At 43.8% G+C, this 23,764-nt stretch overlaps 1 protein-coding gene across 2 annotated transcripts; it reads right to left on the reverse strand.

Annotated features, from left to right (window-relative positions):
• Positions 1 to 1,298: 1,298 nt before the first annotated feature.
• LOC311224797 (torsin-1A-interacting protein 2-like) lies at positions 1,299 to 23,485 on the reverse strand. Of its 2 annotated transcripts, XM_084309920.1 has the most exons (9): positions 23,334 to 23,485; positions 18,500 to 18,565; positions 13,070 to 13,135; positions 12,303 to 12,392; positions 11,868 to 11,999; positions 10,028 to 10,117; positions 9,540 to 9,656; positions 5,447 to 5,530; positions 1,299 to 4,770 (listed from the first exon to the last, which is right to left on the reverse strand). In XM_084309920.1, the coding sequence occupies exons 1-9, from the start codon at positions 23,398 to 23,400 to the stop codon at positions 3,998 to 4,000; spliced, it is 1,485 nt and encodes a 494-aa protein (XP_084166046.1). In that variant the 5' UTR covers positions 23,401 to 23,485; the 3' UTR covers positions 1,299 to 3,997. The 2 variants fall into 2 exon arrangements, with proteins under 2 accessions (XP_084166046.1, XP_084166047.1); XM_084309921.1 differs by lacking the exon at positions 18,500 to 18,565.
• Between the last annotated feature and the right edge of the window lie 279 nt (positions 23,486 to 23,764).

Raw genomic sequence — 23,764 nt, forward strand, 5'->3', positions numbered from 1 at the left:
AAGGAAAGAAGATATTAACTACCTGGGTTCCATCCTAGAGGCAAATCTTTCCTGTGACAAAATGGCATCCAATGTAATAAAAAAAGTCAACCAACGAACACGTTTCTTGTACCGGATCTCCTCTCTGGTAAACAAGAATACCCTGAAGACTCTGGCAGGAGCACTCATTCAGGGGTACTACGACTATGCTTGCACCTCATGGTACCAAAGCACCTCAAAGGCGCTAAAAACAAAATTACAAACATCTCAAAACAAACTGGTCAGACTACTGCTTGACCTTACTCCTAGAACCCACCTCACCCCTGCCCACTTTGACAACCTAGGATGGCTTAGAGTAGACGACAGAGTACAGCAACTTGCAATGGGCCTGGTCTACAAGATACACACGACCAAGGTACCCATGTACATGTCAAAATACTTCCCAAAGGTCAGTGAATACCAAGATCACAACACCAGAGGGAGCTCCACAAATCATGTTCAACCCAGATTCGGCTCAAACAAGGGACTAAACACGTTTCGCAATTATGCCACATCAATGTGGAACGCCCTACCCAAAGCTGTTAAGGAATGTGAATCACTACCCACTTTCAAAAACACTCTAAAAAAACACCTACAGGAGACTGCAATTCGAAACTGGCCCCTGTAAATGTCCTAACACAACCCCCCCCCCCCCCCCCAATGTACAGTAAATGACCAAGTATGGTCTTGTCAATATTCCAATGTAGTTTTGCTTGTTCAGTTGTACAATGTCCCCCACCCACCCCTCCTACCCAACCACCTCCAATGTACAGCCCCCCCCCACCTACCCAACCTCCTCCAATGTACAGTTTCTATGTCAAATGTATATACTCTTTTCTGGACTTTTCGTATCACAAACAGTACTGTATTTGCAAATCTAGTATGTCATAAATGTATAGATGTAGCAGTACTATCTATCTGTATGTCATGTATGATATGTTATGATGAATTGAAAATGGGGGACCCTGATGTAAACAAGACGAAAGTCCTTCTCTGGTCTGCATCCCCTTAACAATTGTATGTATTGAGCTGTACTGTACTGTACCCATTCTGCAATCTGTTAATAAAGTTTTCAATCATTCATTCATTCAATCAATCAGTTGCATCGCAGTATCTGAGTTTCAATGTGCCGCTGTCGCCCTCTACCGGCATTAGCGCGCATAGCAATGAATTTCAATCGAGCACAATGTGCCGCTGTCGCCCTCTACCGGCATTAGCGCGCATAGCAATGAATTTCAATCAAGCACAATCTTTTTATATTATTTTTTATTGTATTCCAATGATAAGGCACATTTCGTTGATGCACTCCTTCTCGACTATGACCCATGGAATAATGATATTATCACATGAAACACACGATCACAATTAGAAAATGGTTGTAAAGGTCATAACATGTACAGTAGATTTCAGAAAATCCCTGAAATGAAGGAAAGTAAGATATCATAACTCTTCAATACAAAATACAATGTATTTTGGAAATGTATGAATGATCTATCATCCATATGAGAACAATCAATGAGTAAATGTCCTTTTAAAATGAACTAGTAAAAACCTCAACCTTAATTTCTAACCAAATCCAACAAACACAATTTACATGAATCACTCGCCTCTTAAGATAAGATAAGATGATCCTTTATTGATCCCCTTCGGGAAATTCGGGTGACAAAGTTTTGTTTTCATTTTATTTCACCAGTATGAGACTAAAAGAGTAAAGTGCCAGAGCCAACCTTATTTTCTTATTCAAAACTTTCTAAGAAATAAAATCAAGACTTAAGAGATAAATATGTGCAAATAGATATTTTAGTTTTATGGTGCTAAAAATGGTTTCTTCAGTCTTCAAGAAATGTAAGCCTACAACCATTATCTGTCCACGAGATGAACAAAGTGAAGATGAGAGCAGGGCTGGGCAATATAGTGATATTTACGTTTGTGTGATGATCAATAACTAACAACTTTGTTGTATAAATTAATGATAAAGAAAAAACTTTATATATTAACCCTTTCACAACCACGCTACAGGTTAACCCTTTCACTACCACACTAATTAACCGTCTGTAGTGTGGCAGTGAAAGGGTTAACCTTCTGTAGTGTGGTTGTGAAAGGGTTAACCATTTGTCGTGTGACAGTGAAAGGGTTAACCTTCTGTATTGTCGCAGTGAAAGGGTTAACTATTTGGTAGTGTGGGAGTGACAGAGTTAAGTCAGATTTCTCACAAAATTCCTTCAGAAAGCTTTAATGTTGATACTGTATCATATATCTATATTGCCATGCAGTCCAATATGATGAACCTTAACATGTGTTCCAACCTAAACGGATATTGTGATGTATATTTATTAGGGATGTTCGATATTGGCTTTTTTACCGATACCGATATACCGATATTGTCCAACTCTTAATTTCCGATACCGATATCAACAGATACCGATATATGCAGGGTTTCCCCCCCCCAAAAACGGAATAATTTCAGGTAATTAACATTACATATCTCTTGTCATGGAATTAACACAACATTATGCATACTTTTGACAATAAATAAAATCAGAATTTGTTCTTACTTGCTTGCCTGGGTAAATAAAGGTTAAATAAATGTTTTATTTTTAATTTTTTTTTAACAGTTTACGATAATTTCCGATATCACATTTTAATGCCAATATCGGCCGATAATATCGGACATCCCTAATATTTATATTAGATGAAGTCTCCATATCCCTGAAGTGTTAGCTGATATTTACAGAAGACTGCCGCTGTGTGATCCTTGGTGTGGATGCGATGAATAGCTTCTATTAGAAACTTTTCAAATTTGCTGAGCACATTCATGAGCCCTAGAGGAAGAACCCTGTTGATTTTGGTGACCCCATGACCTTTCCACTAGTGCCACCATCAGGCCAAACTTCTTCAAATGAGCGTATCTCCTGATCCATTGGTTGTACAGTCAGGAAGAGGAAAGCGATGCTGCCACTCGTGAAGAACAAGGACCCATGTTGTCCACCATGTTGGACTTTCCATGATTTAACATTTTTTTATGCACTTTTTCTCCTTATTTTCTATTTTTCTCCCATCCCAATTTTTCGCACTTTTTGACAATCACTTTTCTTCCTTGTGTTCACCGGATTCTCACAAAACTTGCTGTGTGGCACAGCAACCAGGGACCAGCGTCTTCAAATATGCGATAAAGATAATTAATTGGCAAAACCGCATGCCCACCAGATCCAATCAAATTTTGGAAAAACACATGGTAAACAGGAAGTGATGCGTTATATATATTCGTCTTATAATTGCAAGGAGGTCTGTGACGTTTTGGGTCATTTGGCCTCAAACCACCATTAAAATGTCCACCAGAAACAGATTTATTTACCTACTTCCCCTAAACCATTCACATGATTCTCACTAAACCCCATTATGTGGCATCTAGTGACCACCAACTTTAAACGCTGTATGAAGGCAGTTGTTGTGTAATGCTGTGTGTATTAACTTGATAGTAACCCCATCAGTCTGTTGGGTTTATGGTTTACGAATGCACTGAGCCAGGGACTGTGTGTGTCCGTGTGTGTGCGTGTGTGTGCGTGTGTGTGTGTGTGTGTGCGTGTGTCCGTGTGTGTGTGTGTGTGCGTGTGTGTGTGCGTGTGTTTGTGTGTCCGTGTGTGTGTGTCCAGAACGAGAACAGAGTGGCTGTGTTCTACTCACTGGCCCAGCACCCAGTTAATAGCCAGAATCGGCTCTGGTTATCGTTAGTTACTTACTAGTGTTGCCGATCACTGACCCAGGAGCAGCCAGAGCATAACATATCATTAATAGCCAGCAGCATATCGCTGAATAACAAGGGCACGTGGAACAGATCAGACTGTAATATAAATGCAGATGACGGAGATAACCTAAAGGCGTTAAAGGAAGGATTGTTTTCCTGTATCGCCCGGCCCCCTAGCGGACAGGTCTTGGTTCTGGGTGAAGGTTCAAACAGGGCTGGAGTCTCTCGGAGTCCCTAACAGCCACCATGATGTTGTATCCTCCTCTCTGCCGCCACCGGCAGGATGAGGTGGGAGATGCGGCTCCAGAGCCCACTGTACTTGTCCAGGTCCATCCTGTCGAAGGCGGTGTGATGGTCAGAGGAGAGGAACCGTCTCTGCAGGTGGTCGTCCACCATCTCCTCCACGGCGCTCAGACCCAGCTGGGCGGGCAGCTCCTCTTCCTCCCCCAGGAGCACGGTGAAGATCAGAAAGGTCTTCTTGTAGGCGGCGTTCTCGTGGTCGCAGTAGCGATAGAAGATCAGGGTGGAGCCTGGAGGCAGCTCCTCGAAGCGGTGGATCACAGCGACGGGCTTGTCTCCCCCGAAGGCGCCCCGCAGCTGGCTGTCGATGTCCAGTTTGACCTGGTCACTGTCCTGCCGGGCCTTGCTGGCTCCGTCGATGTGGAGGACGGAGGCGTTGAGTGCGGTGGAGAAGCTGGAGGCCAGGCGCTGGGCCAGGCAGTGCAGCGTCCTCTCGGCCCCTCTGCCTGCAGTCAGGATGAGGCTGACCGGCTCAGTGGGCTGGGCCGTCTGGAGGTGCTTCTCCAGGTGGATCCTGCTCCTCCTCCACAGCTCAGACCGCTGGCCGGGGAACTGGGTCTTGACCGTCTCCAGCTCCCGGAGGAAAATGACTCTTCGTGGGACGTCCTTGTGCTCGGGGGGAGACGCAGAGCCGACATAGACGTAGCACACCAGGACGGATAAAATCACAGCACCGACAGCACCGGCCATCCACCCTGGTCCTTTACCTGGGGAGAGGGGAGAGGGGAGAGGGGAGAGGGGAGAGGGGAGAGGGGAGAGGGGAGAGGGGAACAGACAGAGACTACTTGAAGTGAAGTCAACAGGGTGGCAAAAACCTTTTACAGACTTAAAACATTTACCGGAACTAGTTCTTCAAAAGGTTTTGGAAATTAATGTTTCAAATACACTGGTGAATGAGTACGTTTTAGCTAATCCCATAATAATAATAATAATAATAATAATAATAATAATAACATCTATCCACACCATATATATATATCGATCCACACCCGTCTGTACTTACCTGCACATACTCATTTTACATATCTGTAGATACTAGATCTATATCGATTCTGTACATATCCTACTCTTACTAGTTAATACCGCTGGCCAGTATGACTATCTTTATACCTGTATCACTGTACATATTAATACTAAAACTCTGTACATACATCTGATTAGCACTATTACTCTATATAGTACTAATCTATATATTTTATACCCAGTTTAATCACCTGTACATTGTATATTGCTGTTGCACTTTACTGTTACATTTGCACTCTGGTTGGATGCCAAACTTATTTTTGTTGTCCTGTACTTGTGCTGCATGATGACAATATAATATAATAATGACACTACAATACATTTTAATCTAACCTAACCCCAGGAATAAGCATGACTCACCGCCTGCAGACCTCTCCTTCCCCTGGAGGGTGAAGGGACATGGCAGGATCTTCGCCGGGGTGTTGAGAGGAGCTTTCCTCGCAGCTGTTGAATGTGGGGGGGAAACAGTCTATGAGTTTTCAACATCCATAATAGGGAGGTGTAGTCTGACTTTAGTTTCTCACGCGGTCCACCCTTATAGGGATCTATCATTGGGAAAATGTATGATCGGTTATTTGACTAAGATTTTTATGAAACTTTATTGTAATTTTTTTTTTTTTTAACAATAAAGTTTCATAAAAATCTTAGTCAAACCTTTAGTATTATGGATATTAAACATGCTGGCAGAGTACATGCATCCATGTTGTTGTGAACATTTTAATTAAATAAAGAAATTCCCTAGTCGCCGTGAAAAAAATAAAAAAAATAAATAATTCCCTACCTACCCATGACAACCAACAGGAACCAAACAATATTTTCTTTTATGCCTAGTGAGAGAACACCTTTACCTAGTGAGAGAACACCACACCTTTACCTAGTGAGAGAACACCTTTACCTAGTGAGAGAACACCTTTGCCTAGTGAGAGAACACCACACCTTTACCTAGTGAGAGAACACCTTTACCTAGTGAGAGAACACCTTTGCCTAGTGAGAGAACACCACACCTTTACCTAGTGAGAGAACACCTTTACCTAGTGAGAGAACACCTTTACCTAGTAGGGCTGAGCTCAAACGTTCAAACCTTCGTTCGTTACGTTGGCATTCGAATTCTAAATCAACATTCGAATTTTTTATTTTTAATAAAAAAAGATATATACCGGTATATATATATATATATTTTTTTTTTTAAATATTTTTTTCTGTATTTAATTCTGTTTAAACCAATGGGGTTTTCCTTCACATTTGCAGATAAAGATTAGGCTACACAAATATTATAGTATTAAAAGAAACTGATGAGTTATATTCATTAAAGAAAGTTGATTTAATTTATTTAGTTGGGCTGGGGCTTCTCCCTGGGCTGGGTCTGGAAAGTTGATTTAAAAAAAAGGGGGGGGAAAAGACTAATTTAATCAGATTAATCACTTTATTGAAATTGAGGATTTAGTTTGAGGATAGTAAAAAAAATTAAAAATAAAAATAAAAATAAATTTAACTTTTTTTATTTAATTCTTATTTTTTAATTAAAAACTAAGGTTCGAACGTTCATTCGAAAAACCCTGACGAAGTTCGAATCCCAAAAACAGGGTTCGGGGACAGCCTTATTACCCAGGGAAAGGCAGAGGCAGACTACCCAGGAAATCTGCACCACAAGTCCTGAGTAACATTTCAGGGGAAATTCCAGTATGACTGTTGTGAATGAAAGCACGTAAAGACGCTTTCACACACACAGCGAGCGAACCAATCACAAGAGACATTCTGACAGCGAAACAATCACGAGAGATATTCTGACATATAAAAGCCAAAATCAGAGACAGGACACAATTGTCTCCAAACCTGAGAATTATGTCCTAGGGCCCCGTTTCCGTGAATCAAGATGCGAGTGTGCGAGAGCGCATGTGTAATCTCAGGGCTCTGACGCACGTGGGGATGTCCAGCTCAGGGCTCTGACGCACGTGGGGATGTCCCAACAGGAGACCCAAGTGCACAACATGGCACACAGGGTTGAAGTGGGAGATATATATTATTAGCAGATGGGTTGGAGCAGAGTTCAGATATAACCAATCAAGTCACCTCATCTCATTCTCATCCCCTTCAAAAACTCTGCATATTGATGATTAAAAACAGTGCACTGAGTCACCAGCTTGGCTGGCCGTTCACACTAATACAATTGGCAGTATTAGAGGGTGGGAGAAGCTGGCGGGGTGGGTCCGGGTCGTTGTAAACAGCGACTCCTACAGTTCGGTCGGGGCGCCTGCTAAGCGCGGATAGGACCTGAGTGGGATAGTGTGATCCTTCCACACGCTACGTCCTCTCAGGGAGGATCCGCGCTGCCAGGTGAAAAGAAGCGGTTGATTGGCTGGACGTGTGTCGGAGGAAGCACGTGATAGCCTCCACTCTCCCAGATGATCTGACTGTGGGGGGTAAGTGCGCAGCGACCAGGAAGGGGATTGGGAATTGGCATACGACTAACATTGGGATGGGAGAAAATCTGAGGAAAAATGGAGGGGGAAAAAGATAAAAAAATAAATAAAAACAGTGCACTGTCGCTGCATATTGATGATTAAAAACAGTGCACTGTCGCTGCATATTGATGATTAAAAACAGTGCACTGTCGCTGCATATTGATGATTAAAAACAGTGCACTGTCGCTGCATATTGATGATTAAAAACAGTGCACTGTCGCTGCATATTGATGATTAAAAACAGTGCACCGTTGCTGCATATTGATGATTAAAAACAGTGCACCGTCGCTGCATATTGATGATTAAAAACAGTGGCACTGTCGCTGCATATAGTCTCTCTCCTCGCGTGTCCTTCTCTCTTGTGTTGCATGTCTCTCACCGTTGCATTCAGTTATCCTAGTTAGGTTGAATAACTTTAATGCAATCCCTGTCACCATGATGTTTTCCATGAGAAAAGAAGTATTGACTAGGGATGTCCGATATTATCGGCCGATATTGGCATTAAAATGTAATATCGGAAATTATCGGTTTTAAATTTTTTACATTTATTTAACCTTTATTTACATTCCATTTGGGCTGTGGGGGTGCTTAATGTCTGAAGGAGTCGACTGAAGGCTTCTTGTCCTCTGCGAAAGCATGCAATTGGTCCACTGATGGATACATCTAGATATTTGTGTGTTCATTAGACGGGTGAAATCCTCTTTCAGTGCCACTAACGCTATTAGCGTTAGTCACGCTTCTAGGCCTCTTTGCTTTTGGAAAGAATGATTAAAAAATATTATATATATAATTTTTTTGCATTCGACTAAGAGGTTGGCAAGTCGACTACGGCTCCTTTCGGACGATTAGTCGACTATTCCAGTGGTTCCCAAAGTGGGGGTTGTGAGCCGACGCAGGGGGGTCGCGAGATGATTTCAAAAAAATAAAAAAGATTTAAAGAAAATATATATATACGGTATATATATATATATATAATTTTTTTATGCAGTCAGGCCACTGAACTTAGAAGCAGGCCAGGCCAGTGTTTCTAGTTGCAGAGATCACTGCCACTCGCACACATTGGAGAACTATCTCTCTCGCTCACACACACACAAGGGAGCCGCATGTGATTTGTGGAGGTGGGACCCTTACAAAAAACTAAAAGTCCATACAAATAAGTGTTGTTGCTAATCATTGACACATGCTAGCCTGTAATAACCCCCCCCTAGAAAAATGAAAACATTTGATATATTGCAAATATATGCCATCACACACACTGGCATTTAAAGGGTTAGAATAAAAAATTAATTGGATATGTGGTGTTATGATCAGGGCTGAAGTTGAATAAAAGATTTATGAAAGAAAAAGTGGTAAATTATTTCAACAGTCATATTTTTATGGCGTTTTTGAAGAGGACAATTTAGTCCCTTATGGTAAGAGTGAGTATTTTTTTCAATCTGACATTACAAAAAAACTGAAAATCCATCTAAATCAGTGTTGTTGCTAATCATACATATGCTAGCCTGTTTTTTAACAATAATTTGTGATGCCATCACAAACACTGGCATTTAAAGGTTACAAATAAAAAAAAATGCCTGCACCAGAATGCAGGAAATTAAGTCTTTGTAACAAAAAAGTTCCTGGTGGGGGACCCCCAGACCCCCCGCTTAAAAAGTGGCCTGACTGGGGCTATATTTCGCACTATATTTCCTGGCCTGAATGATTTCCCCAGTCCGGCCCTGGTTAAAAGCCTCCAATGCTTATTAGTGTGTGTGCGTTTGAACGTTTGCATGTTTCAACCATACATTTTGTGTTATTAAAAAAATATATATATATTTATTTTTTGTACATTTTCTTTTTACCTCCTATAATAGTGGGGGTCGCGGCTCTCTGACACCGTTATTTCGGGGGTCGCGGCCTGAAAACTTTGGGAACCCCTGGACTATTCGACTAGTCGAGGTCAGCCCTACTATAGTGAATAACAGCTCAAACGGCTGAAGCTGTCCCCTCACCTCTATCCAAAGCCTCAGCACCAGTGTCCTCCGGTATAGTTTTGTTTTCCTCGTCCTTGTTAGAAGAATCACAGTCTTCTTCTTTCTCCTCCTTATTTTCCTCCTGGACCGTCTCAGCTGTAACACAACAGGGCAGGCGTTAATTGGCTCGCATTTTTAAGTGGAATTTGATAGTTGGAAAGTAATAACAGATACGTCGATGTGAACGTTGAAATATGAGCCACGTGCTAATTGTGTACATAACTCTGTGCACACTTTGTGTATGTATATATCTGTAAATAATCATTACGATATGTCAGTATTTCATTTGTTTGTTTGACTTGTTCATTTTTTGCAACCCTGAGAACATGTCCTGGACTATGAACCCATTGGCATAGAAACACTGATCTAGACCTCAACAGTGAGTGCACTCAGACTTAGTCATTAGTCCTGTGTCTTATCTGGTGTGGTATCTTGAGTGGTGGGGTCCAGAGTCTAGAGATTGTTACCCGTCTTTTCATCTACGTTTTCTGGCTCGATGGCTGTTACATTCTCTTCCTCTTCTCCGTCAAAATCCTTCCCCTCTCCTCTTCCTTCACCTGACAATTAGGGGGAAATAATTAGGTACAAAACACAAAGAAGCTAATAACATGAAGAATTTACTGTACATTTCAGTTTAGTGTCTATGAAAACCTCAAGCGCCAATGTCCGTCTACAGTTTTGTTTCCATCTCTCTTGATATAAATATCGCTCTTCTTCCTCCTCATTTGTGACAATGAACTTTTCTCCATAGCCGTTATATACAACAGATGCTCCGATGCCAGATAGTGAGCCAATGCCAGACTAAAATAGGGTATCGTTTTAGTGTTTTAGTGAAACATATTTCATTTGTTTTATTGTAAGTTTTATTTTTTCTTATCTCTTCTATTCTTAGCAGTCTGTTGACAATGAGGAAACTCACCATAGTGAATAACAGTTATGTGGCTCAAACAACTGAAGCTGTCCTTACCTCTACACAAAGCTGTCCTTACCTCTACACAAAGCTGTCCTTACCTCTACACAAAGCTGTCCTTACCTCTACACAAAGCTGAAGCTGTCCTTACCTCTACACAAAGCTGTCCTTACCTCTACACAAAGCTGTCCTTACCTCTACACAAAGCTGTCCTTACCTCTACACAAAGCTGAAGCTGTCCTTACCTCTACACAAAGCTGTCAATACCTCTACACAAAGCTGTCCTTACCTCTACACAAAGCTGAAGCTGTCCTTACCTCTACACACAAACAGCTGAAGCTGTCCCTACCCGACTCTGGAACTCCCTAACCCTCAGACCATCAGACTCCCCCACACTCTCCACCTTCAAATCCCGCCTCACCTGTTCTCCCTAGCCTTCAACCTTCCCCACCCATAACCCCCCGTCCGCGTGATTAAGATAAGATAAGATATTCCTTTATTAATCCCCTTGGGGAAATTCATGAAATTCCTAGCCGCATTTCTCGGAGACGCTCTCTGATTGGCACTGACTGACGCTCTCTGATTGGCCACTGACGCGTTTGCCCAATCCATGACGAGCTGTGTCTTTGCCCATTTCCACGTCAAACAGCCTGCAAACTACCTGGCGTTCTATCGCCATGCTCTAAGACAAACTCTAACCGTAACCAACTTCGAAAGAGTGCCTAAGCTTAATCGTCGAACGAACTTGCCTCACGCTCTAAGACAAACTCTAACCTTAACCAACTTCGAAGAGTGCCTAAGCTTAACCAGTGTAGAAACATGTGTCGGCCAATCAGAGAGCGTCTCCGAGAAATGCGGCTAGGTTTCGTAATCACGCCCCCCCGTCCAACCTGTTTGATGTTTGTTACTGTGGCTCTATGTTTCTGTGTATCTCATGCTGTTTCCCTGTTTCCCCTCTACACAAAGCTGAAGCTGTCCTTACCTCTACACAAAGCTGTCCTTACCTCTACACAAAGCTGTCCTTACCTCTACACAAAGCTGTCCTTACCTCTACACAAAGCTGTCCTTACCTCTACACAAAGCTGTCCTTACCTCTACACAAAGCTGAAGCTGTCCTTACCTCTACACAAAGCTGTCCTTACAAGCTGTCCTTACCTCTACACAAAGCTGTCCTTACCTCTACACAAAGCTGTCCTTACCTCTACACAAAGCTGTCCTTACCTCTACACAAAGCTGTCCTTACCTCTACACAAAGCTGTCCTTACCTCTACACAAAGCTGTCCTTACCTCTACACAAAGCTGTCCTTACCTCTACACAAAGCTGTCCTTACCTCTACACAAAGCTGTCCATACCTCTACACAAAGCTGTCAATACCTCTACACAAAGCTGTCCTTACCTCTACACAAAGCGCCAGCACCAATGTCCTCAGTTTGAGTTTTGTTTTCATAGTCCTTGTTATGAGAATCACCGTCTTCTTTCTCCTCCTCATCTTCTGGGGATGATGGACGTTCCCCCTGATCCACCTGAGCTGTAATACAACAGGTCAGGCGTTAGTTGGCTCGGATTTTTTTTTTTATTAAAGTGGAATTTGATAGTTGGAAAGTAATAACAGATACATTGATATGAACATTGAAATATGAGCCACACTTGCTATTGCTAATAGTGTACATAACTCTGTGCACATTTTGTGTTTATAACTTTATATATATATGTATGTACAGTAGTACCAGTAAAAAGTTTGGACACCGGCTGTAATATAATAAGTCTGGCATAGAAACACTAAGCTACGATGCAACCTTCTCTTGAGTGGTGGGGTGCAGAACATCGTTACCTGTCTTTTCATCTATGTTTTCTGGCTTGATGGCCGTTACATTCTCTTCCTCTTCTCCGTCAAAATCCTTCCCCTCTCCTCTTCCTTCACCTGACGATTAGGGGGAAATAATTAGGTACAAAACACAAAGAAGCTAATAACATGAAGAATGTACTGTACATTTCAGTTTGGTGTCTATGAAAACCTCAAGCACCAATGTCTGTCTACAGTTTTGCTTCTCTCGATAGGAGATAGAAGTGTGGCTCTTCTCTTCTTCGTTCTCCTCATTTGATGACGATGATAATTCACTTTTCTCCAACTTAGCTCCAATACCTGTGCATCCCTAACAACAGCATCAGCTATAGCAGTCCCTAAATATGCACTTAAAGTGGAATTTAAAGTACCGATGTGTTGATAAGCAAGTCGAATCATGAGTCATACCCGTTCCTCATATACATGATGATTGTTAATACCCGTAGGTAACTAGCAGTTCACCCATTAACATGTCAGTATGTGAATAGGAACAGTATCCACATTTGCAAATAAATTGCATGTGAAACATGTTTCATCTGTTTTATTATATGTTTTTATTTATCTTATTTACCTTTATACCTTCTCTACTTTGCTGGTTCTGTTGACAACAAGGAAACTCGCTTTTTAGCGGTTTGAGATTTGCTCCACAATTATAAAGCGCTCTACAAATCAAATATATTATTATTATTAATATATTAAACTCACCATGGTGAATAACAGTTACATGGCTCAAACAGCTGAAGCTGTCCCCTTACCTCTACACAAAGCGTCAGCACCAATGTCCTCAGGTATAGTTTTGTTTTCCTCGTGGACCGTCTCAGCTGTAACAGGGCAGGCGTTAGTTGGCTCGAAAAGAATACATTTTTTAAATGGAATTTAAAAGTTGCCTCACTAGCTACTAGCCAGGAGGACCTGCTCCTGCGAACCATCGCTGTAACATCTTGGCAAAACACAAGTTCCTATCCTAAGCCTAGAGAACCTACTACATTGTTTAAATACCTGTATGATATTTAAGGTCCTGTATGGCCCATCGCCGACCCCATTAGATGACCACCTTAGGGCAGTGTTTCTCAAAGTGTGGGGCGCGCCCCCCAGGGGGGGGCGCAGAGGCATGACAGGGGGGGCCTTGAGATAAAAATAATATATATATATATATATATTTTTTTTTTGGATTATAGAAAATTATCACTAAAGTGCTATCTGTTGCCATATTTGGATAAGTTTGACCATTTCTCAAAATCTGAAAATCATTATTTAATAAAACACAGAAAAGGATCACCAAGTTACTCTGGATAAAAAACTTTACAGACAACATTGAGACAAAGATTCCTGACACATCTCCATCCAAACTCGTGGAAGAACTCATTGAAATCTCATCTGATACCACCTGGAGAGCTAGTTTCAGAGTGTGGTGCTGAGTACCAAGTATCTCATGATGCAGCAGTTAAGGTGTTGATACCATTCAGCACCACATATCTGTGTGAAGCTGGCTTTTCATCCATGACAGCTCTGAAAACAAAATATAGGGCCAAGTTGAGCCTTGAGGATGACATGCGTGTTGCCTTGTCAAAGACTGACAGCAATAAAGACTGTTTGCTTATTTCCTATGTTTGCTTTGTAAATTCCCAGTCACTGAGTGAAGATCTGCTGTTTTGCAAATATGTCAAAAACAGAGCGACAGCTGATGAGCTCTTCAAAGTTATTGACAGTTACCTGACAGAACATGGACTGAAATGGGAGAACTGTGTGGGCTTTTGCTCTGACGGTGCGCAGGCCATGGCAGGGAAAAGGAGGGGGCTACAGGCGCTCATCAAGGGGGTCTCGCCAAACGCGCAATGGACACACTGTAAATTCACAGAGAGGCGCCAGCGTCAAGACAGCTTAGCCCTGAGCTGAATGAGGTTTTGACAGAAGTTATAAATGTGGTAAATTTCATCAAAACCCGACCCCTGAAATCGCGCCTGTTCTCTGCGCTGTGTGAGGAGATGGGAGCTGACCATTCTGCAGTGCTGTTTCACAGCGAGGCAAGGTGGCTCTCGCGAGGGAAGGTGTTGTCAATTTGAAAGGTCACGATATTGGTGTTATTTCAATCAATTTAAACATGGCCCATTTCATGACTATTTTGTTGGGCCGAGGGGGGGCCAAAATATTTTAGTCCGCCAAAGGGGGGCCTGACAGAAAAAGTTTGAGAAGCACTGCCTTAGGGGGTTAGCCAACAGTACCGCCAGGGCCAGGGTCTGGACTGATCCCCTACAGGCTGTGATCCCCCCTCCTCCACCTGTGAGGGAGGCGTCTGAGAAGACTGTCACGTGAGACATGATGCTGCTCATGGGGCCACTTCTGGCGAGGGTCCCCGGCTTCTTCCAGTGGTCGAGGCCTCTTATGACTGATATATGGGGTTCTCACCTTCTGCAGGGTCAATTCATTCCTATGCTGGAAAAACCACCTCTGTATTTTCCTCATAAAAGAGGAGGCAGAGCGGGACCACGGAGTGGGCAGACGTCACCCCGCCGAGCAGGCGCCCTACGGACCAGGCCGTAACCGCCTGCGAGGATGAAAAAACTATTTCAGAGACTATTTCTCCGGTGCCGCTCCGAGAGAGTTGCCCCCATAGACCTTGGTTTCAGGATTAAACCTAAAATATTCCACCCGCTGGCTGGGAGGAGGGGTACTCTTCACCAGTCTACAGCGAAGCCCAGATTGGATAAGATTCTTATCCGCTGACGACGTAGAGGTCCTAGCGTGGTCTCCGAGCACTTGGGTGCGGGCGGCCAGAGAATAGCCAAACGGCCCTCTCTGGTATTCGTACACTAGAGAATTCTTTATGAGGAGGTAAAAAAAATCGGGATGTGAAAATACACATCCATCAGGTCTATGGAAGCGGACCCGTCTCCCACCTCGCTGCATGCGCTAGGTGTTCCGACGGCCCGTATTCTGGAAGGGCTCACCGCAATCAACCGATTGAACGGATAGGTCCAGTATGGGCCCGACCCCCGTTTTCTTGGGTACCAGAAAACTCTACCGAGGGTAGACCCTGTCATCGTGTCCCTTTCCTGGGACTGAAAATTACCTGCTTTGCCAACAGAGATGTGTTTTATTCGAATCTCGTTGGCCAGGGCTGTCGCAGCCGTGGCATCAGACAACAGAGCAGGGTTCAAAGACCCGTGAACAGGGCTGGGGGCGAATTGTAATACAAGCCCTAACCCAGCATTTCTCTCCATCTGTCCCACCACATCGTGTGTGAAAAAAGTCACAAAGCGGTCGCGTGCCCTTTAACTGGCGATGCCCACTAAAAACTTTTTTTTGTATCCACTTTTTCTCCTCTTTTTCTATTTTTCTCCCATCCCATCCCAATCCCCTCCGATACATGTGGAGGCAGCCTGTCACATCTTTTCACCTGCCAGCGCGGACTCTCATTGGCGAGGAGTAACGTGTAGGAGGCTCACACTACACCCCGCCATTTCCTGTCTCTGCTGTGCAGGCGTCCAGGAGTCGCTGTCCACAACGTCCAGATTACCACCCATCGACTTCCACCAGCTAACTCTGCCAAATTGAGTTAGTATGACGACTGACCCAAGCCGGAGGCAACGCCGACAGCCGGAGTCGAACCCTGTATCTCTTGCGTTGGTGACGAGTGCAATGTCCGCTGCGCCACCCAGCCGCCCTTGCCCACTAAGAACTTGTAGATAAGAGCCCCCGGTCCCCCATAAGGAACTCCGACAGAAGAAAAACACCCTACGTCATAACCGGCCCAGAGAGGGGATGACGGCACGCCGTGTTCCCAAACGAGCTAGGTCCCTCGCCAGCGTACTGGGGGTCACTAGCTCTAGCGGCGCGACATATACACAGTGTAATCATTAGGATTATCTTGAAACTGGAACCCTGTGATGGTATTCATCACTACCATCGATATCACGGGCACCCCGAAAACGCTGTTGCCGCTGTTAGGACTGTAGTCTGGGCCGGGGGAGGAGGGTGCAAAAAGATGCGATTACCCCGAGTGGCTAAGACGGGGCTGGGCGGGACCCACACGTGCCACGAGTCCACGACATCACGTTGAGGCGCACAGGGATTCCCCCTGCGACTAGCGAAGATTCGCTCTGTCGCCATATATAACATGAGAAAACCCTGCGTTTGAATGCAGACAGAGAAGGACTTCTCAGACTGACAGCCTCATGAAAAAAATACCCTACGAGGCGTTCTGGGACCCTGATAAGTAGCGCTAGCTCTGCATCCCTCCTCAGCGAAAAAACACGCTGTGCGCATTAGGGCGGTCTTAAATATTTCGAAGCTTCGTTCGATGGGCATGGGATTCGAATGGGAAAATAAAATTCGAATATACAAAAAAAAATATATATATATATCAATAATTTTTTTTTTTAATCAACTCTGCCTCTCTTTGTTAACTACAACCAGCAATGCTGTTTGTTATTTAAGATGAGGTCGGACTCGGCACTGACAGATTTGTGTTCATTGTGCTGCTTTTATAAAGCCTCAAATGACGGCTTACAATATTTCATGAAAGCAAAACACGTGTTTCGTTTGTCTAAGATTTTAAAAGGTTTAAACTTTACAGCACTGACAAAGTTGAACAAAGTGCTGTACAAGTCCCACAACATAAATTCGTTTTTATAATAATAATAATTAATATATATATATATATATATATATATATATTTTTTTTTTTTATCTCGAAGCTTCGAATTAAAAACGAATCTCGGCGCCGAAGCTTCGAATGCCAAAAAAAATCGAAGGTCAGCCCTACTGAAAACGGACGCGGACCCTGCCGCCACTGTGGTCTCTCTCGGGGCTACGTTGTTTCAAACGAGCCAACACGAGAACCACCACGACTCAACTTCACAAAGGGGGGGGGGGTCACCAGATAATTTATCACTCTTATTGTAACTGAGGGGTACAATTCCCTGACTGTATTGAATAAGTATGGTATCATTAAACCACTACTGCGTTATGTACATTACTACTGGCCATACAGTACACAAGTATATGTGATGAACACCCCCACAATAACACGGCTTAACAAGAAATACTGTTTATAATAATATTTATTAGAAGAGCACAAAGATTATCTTACATTATTTATTAAGATTGAGAGTTGCGCTTGTAAGGCGAAGAATGTGCATGAATAGGTCAAGAGCGTAAGTCCATGAGCATATTACGCAGGGGATAATTAATACCACCCGTAGCATAAGAATTATATATGGTACACTAGTAGGTCAGCTGGAGATACTAAGGGGGTTCCCTCCGGTTGTAAGCCAGCAGGGGGGAGGAATGTTCGAATGCAAAAGTCTGGATCAACGAGGAATCAATAAGCTCCAGCTACGGGCGGCGGTACATTACTCCCTTGATCGGCAGACGAAAGCAGCAGCTATAATCCAAGTATGCGCGACAGCATAGGTGAAAGCCAGCCAGCCTCTCCTAGAGACGGGCTCGAGTGATGCTCCTCACGGGTAAATCCCACACAGCAGCGGGGTAGACGGTTCTCTGCTCCAGCAGCCACAGTACCAAAGCAATAATCCAGCCGGAAAAGGCTCTGCATTCACCGGTGTAGATTCTCCTGTGCACGGTACTTCACATTAACTAGGTCGAACTTGACGTTATTTCACTAAGCTCTGACACTTTTACTATCCTATTCGCACGCGGTTCTAAGTGCTCTATTTAGACGCAAGGTTGCTCACTTCACTTGGTCGTTGACTCGTGATGAAGGCTTCAACTTGTTGGGTTAACTCGTTTGAGGGTAACTTGACTTTAGGCTAAGTGCTGCTGTATCCACCTGCGCCGTATTTATACGTACGGTGAATAATCTAGTACCAGCCTTATTTCTGTCTCGTATTACTGCGCAAAACCGGGCATGTTCAGGCATGTCTTAGCGGTGACTTTGAACTAGACATTGGGGGTATGGCCGTGGCGCCTAGGGGATCGCTTCCAATAGGAGAACGAATATTATGGTCTGTCCTGTACTAGGTAAAGGGATATTCCGTGTATATGTACAAAGAATATACAAGGGATATCAAACGATATACAAATATTATACATGGGATCTCAGGCAATAAATATATATATTCGGTTTAATCTGACCCTTTGTAACACTTATGGTCAGCCCCGGCCCCCGTAAGGACCTGGGTAAAAGCCTGCTGACATGAGAGATGATTTATCGGGCCGCTTACCTTTTTCTCTACAGCGGCTTCTGCAGGGCTGTACGCTAAGCTTTTTCACTAGGGGCACACTTGACCCTAAATGAGAAATTTAGGGGCAAAGAATGTGTTTTAGGGGCACATTTTTTAATAACAATTTTACCATTATAGTGCAAAAAAATATGTTCCTCCTGCCTCATTACTGTGGTCCTTTTATTTAACATTTAAGTGCGTTTGTTTTCAGGTTTGTATCTTTTATAATGAACCAACTGAGAAAGTGTGTAAATCACTAATAGAACAAAAACAACAAACTGTGTGTGTGTGTGTGTGTGTGCGCGCTTGTGTAGTGCTCCTTGAATGAGATCACCACAACACACACACACCATTGCATTAATCAGGAGGACAAGAAACTCTGCATACCTTTGTTTCACAATGAAAAGTGCTTTATAAATAAAATGAATTATTATTATTGTAAATAACCCCATGAAAGGTTTATTATTTTTATGGGTGATTACAGCTTCATATTTGTGATGTTACTGGTTTCAGGGTGTGCCTAAAGTTATCAATTTGTTGGGCCGTTTATAGAGATCTATGCCAATTAATGTTTATGTATATCCGGGACTTTTTTTTATAAGAATTGAGAGGCCTACTACGGCATGCGTATATGTGACCTTTATTTTGAAAACCGTGTTGCGACGCAACCTTGTTTACGTTTGCACTTTTGACAGTGAAATGTTCAGTTCAACTTAGCTCGAAGGAAAGACTCTAATCAAAAAGGTTTAATTGACCTGTATGAGGCTCTTACGGTAGGATTTTGATTGTTTATAGAAGTGGAATGTAATACTATGCAAAACGAGATAAAAGTGATTTTACCAGCAGTAAGTTGCAAGCCACTTTCATACGGGGAACCGTGACAATTATTAGTATTATCTTATTTGCATATTGTCTCATTATTAGATAGATAGATAGGTTGATACTTTATTGATCCCCGGAGGGAAATTTAAGTAGACAGTATTTAAGTATTGAAAAACGTCCTAATAGTGGGCTACTCACCTAATACATGGCTGAACGTTAGAAGTGTCTGTGTCATTGTAATCATCACTGCCAGATCCGACTTAATTTAATCGGCTATGGTCTCTTATCATCTCTCCACATCGGACGTGGTTGTCATAAGATGGACTGATATTCGCTCCGTTGTTCTTGCAGAGCAAAATTAGCGGCTTAAACGTATTGAAAGGAAGTTCTTATTTGGCGATGCATAGCCCACATTCAGTTTCGATGGTTCGCTAGGAATTATGGGATTTGGTGTTGGATGTATGGACTCTATGCAGACATGGTATTTAATCGCACGATAGACTACAACTACCAAGTTGCGTGGCCCAGATTCACTTCACACGCAAATCTTTTTTTCCACACAGGCTATCGCAGTAAGTTCATTTGCCGACAGATTCTTTCATAGCACCGCGACATTATGTAGCACTGTACAGCCCTGGTTGTAGGCTAATGTTTTACTATTTTTTTTATCCAATTTGTATGGATTAATTTAGGAGTGAAATGCGAATGAAGGGTTGAACTTGAAATCACTACTCGCAAGGTTGCCCCCAAATATTATTTTCCACTCGCACCGGCCAAATTAAGGGGCAATTTGCGATAATCTCGTTGCAGTGTACAGCCCTGTTCTGGTCGGGGTGCCACACCATCTCAGGGCGGCAGCGAGCGGCTTATCCAGACACGGCACGCCAGACCTCAGGCCACCGACCCGGCCTTCCACCGTGTGTGAAGGGCAGATAGGCCTCGGTCAGGCCCCTGATCTTCGACACCACCTGGCCCCTAGCGACATACGGGTCGATACTAGGGGGGAAGCCCCGGGCACAGCAGTTCCTGCCTGCCGCAAGGGTCTTCCCGGAAAAAATGCCCCACCACCATGCCATCAGGGACAGGCATCGGCGGGGGCACCGGCAGTGGGACACCGTTGGCCGCGGCCGCCATTATCCTAGGGGAGACGAGCAGCAGCCTCCTCCAGGTAGACGTCCCGCGGGCCGGGTCAGGGTGGTTAGGCCCGACGCACCGTACAGGGAATAAAGGTTGGGGTCTTCCATCTCCAGTTCCACAGAGGGTGACACGTCAAAGGAGACGCACAGGTCTCCCCCCTGGCCCCGGGAATGGCTTCACGGCACGAACACCTCTGGTGCCTCCTCGTACTCCACTTCCACGGAGCGCCCGGCGTGCCCGCTGCTCTTGCTTCCCGATTGCTCGGCGCGCTGAGCTTAAGCCGCAGGTCGTCGGTCGTCAGCCATCAGGGAAACCGTGCCGGGGCTGGCTGGGGGGTTCCCAGGCGACACGTGGACCGGGGATCCCTCTCCTGCAAGAGGGACCCACCATGACCGCCGGGGCGGCCCCAAGCTCTCCACCGGACTCCGCGAGCTCTCCCCAGACTCCAGCGAAAGCCTGTCCAGGACTCCAGGGATCCCCCCATGACGAGCGGTGGACACCAAGCGCTGGGGGAGCCCTGTGAAAAGGGCTTTTGAGGTGGTGGCGTAGCCATCTCTAAACTAGTGAACAATCTATCCAAACTTCCAACACTGCAGGTGCGTATTTGAGCAAACCTTTCGCGTGAAAGAACGAGGGAGGGTGAGCATAGCCACTTCACCGGGTTATATACTAGCCGGAAGTGGGCGTGGCTGGCTAGGTAGATGTAAGGTGCATGGAGAAAGTATTTCAGCGTGCGCCATAGGCGCAAGCATAGTCCAATAGTCGAAGGAAGACGTGGAGCCAGTATGAAATATAACTAGCCGTGGCTATAATCTGGCCACGTTTTATAAAAGGTCACTTCAGGCCGTGATATATGGTGATTATCACAGGGGGTACTTGTCGGTCGTCTGCAAACAACACCCCTTGGCTGTGATATAGTAACCATACCAAGGCCTATCGTCGTGGGCTAGTGTTTACTTTAAATACATCATAAAAACACACATATCAACAATCTAATGGTTGGTTGGTTGGTTGGTTGGTTGGTTGATTGATTGAATTTTTTTTTTAAATACATCATAAAAACACACATATCAACAATCTAATGGTTGGTTGGTTGGTTGGTTGGTTGATTGATTGAACATTTTATTTAACAGATTGCAGAATGGGTACAATAATACAGTACAGCTCAATACACACAATTGTTAAGGGAATGCAGATAAGGGACTAAACACGTTTCGCAATTATGCCACATCAATGTGGAACGCCCTACCCAAAGCTGTAAAGGAATGTGGATCACTACCTACCCACTTTCAAAACCACTCTCAAGGGACACCTGACTGCAATTCAAAACTGGCCCCTGTAAATGTCCTAACCCAACCCCCTCCAATGTACAGTCATTTACCTAGTATGGTTGTCAATAGTCCAATGTACAATTTTGCTTGTTTGTACAGTGTCTCCCCCCCCCAATGTACAGTTGCTTGTTTATACAGTGTTTCTACCCCCCCCCCCCCCCAACCACCTCCAATGTAAATTACCCAGTATGCTTGTCAATATCCCAATGTACCCAACCCCCCCCCACACAACCCCACCCAACCTCCTCCAATGTACAGTTTCTACGTCAAATGTATATACTCCCTTTTCTTGACTCCTTTTGTATCACAAACAGTACTGTATTTGCAAATCTGGTATGTCATAAATGTATAGATGTAGCAGTACTGACTATCTGTATGTCATGTATGTCATAAACCCAGATTCGGCTCAAATAAGGGACTAAACACGTTTCGCAATTATGCCACATCAATGTGGAACGCCCTACCCAAAGCTGTAAAGGAATGTGGATCACTACCCACTTTCAAAACCTCTCTCAAGGGACACCTACGGGAGACTGCAATTCAACACTGGCCCCTGTAAATATCCTAACCCAACCCCCTCCAATGTACAGTCATTTACCTAGTATGGTTTTGTCAATAGTTCAATGTACAATTGTGTTTGTTTGTACAGTGTCTCCTCCCCCCCCCCCCTCAATGTACAGTGTTACTTGTTTATACAGTGTGCCCCCCGCCCCCCCCCCCCCCCCCCCAACCACCTCCAATGTAAATTACCCAGTATGGTTGTCAATATCCCAATGTACCCAACCCCCCCCACCCAACCTCCTCCAATGTACAGTTTCTACGTCAAATGTATATACTCCCTTTTCTTGACTCCTTCTGTATCACAAACAGTACTGTATTTGCAAATCTGGTATGTCATAAATGTATAGATGTAGCAGTACTGACTATCTGTATGTCATGTATGTCATATATGTCTATATGAATTGAAAATGGGGGACCCTGATGGAAACAAGACAAACGTCTTTCTCAGGTCTGCATCCCCTTAACAATTGTATGTATTGAGCCGTACTGTATTGTACCCATTCTGCAATCTGTTAAATAAAGTTTTCATTCATTCATTCATATATGTCCTGATGAATTGAAAATGGGGGACCGTGATGTAAACAAGACGAAAGTCTTTCTCTGGTCTGCATCCCCTTAACAATTGTGTGTATTGAGCTGTACTGTATTGTACCCATTCTGCAATCTGTTAATAAAGTTTTCAATCAATCAATCAAGACCAGAGAAAGACTTTCGTCTTGTTTACATCAGGGTCCCCCATTTTCAATTCATCATGTAATATGTGGTCATATACAGTACATTATATATACTACAATGCAACTACACACGTTAGCCAAAACGGAAACCCAATCATGAGCTAACTAACTAACCCTGACCCCAAACACTGCGAAGATGAAGCGAGCAGAATTAAAAAGAAAGCAAAAGTAAGTAACGTCACAGCTAGTAGCTGGTGGCTAACGTCGGCTTAGATAGTGTGCTCTAGTGTGGATCATTATTTGACTAACCGTTATGTCGTCTTGGCGATCGTCGTATGGGTGGAACAACCCCATTGTGATCACCACTGGCATCCATGTGTGATTATAAGGTACAAATGAACGAATCTAAACGTTAGTTAATGTGACTATACTACAGTACATAGTGACAGTAGTGACTTCACCTTGACTCCGGAAATCTTCTTCTTCTTCTTTATGGGGTTTTACGGCGGTCGGCCACCAACTGTTTGGGGCATTACCGCCATCTTCTGGTATCTTTTACCTCCTACAATGTCCATTTTCCTTCACCAAATGAATAGAACTGCGAGGCGTGATTACCAAACCTAGCCGCATTTCTGGCAGACGCTCTACTCTGATTGGCACTGACTGACGCTCTCTGATTGGCCACTGACGCGTCGAACAGCCTGCAAACTACCTGGCGTTCTATCGCCATGCTCTAAGAC

This window comes from Notolepis coatsorum (genome assembly GCF_963971535.1).
Source record: "Notolepis coatsorum genome assembly, chromosome: 3".
NCBI lineage: Eukaryota > Metazoa > Chordata > Actinopteri > Aulopiformes > Paralepididae > Notolepis > Notolepis coatsorum.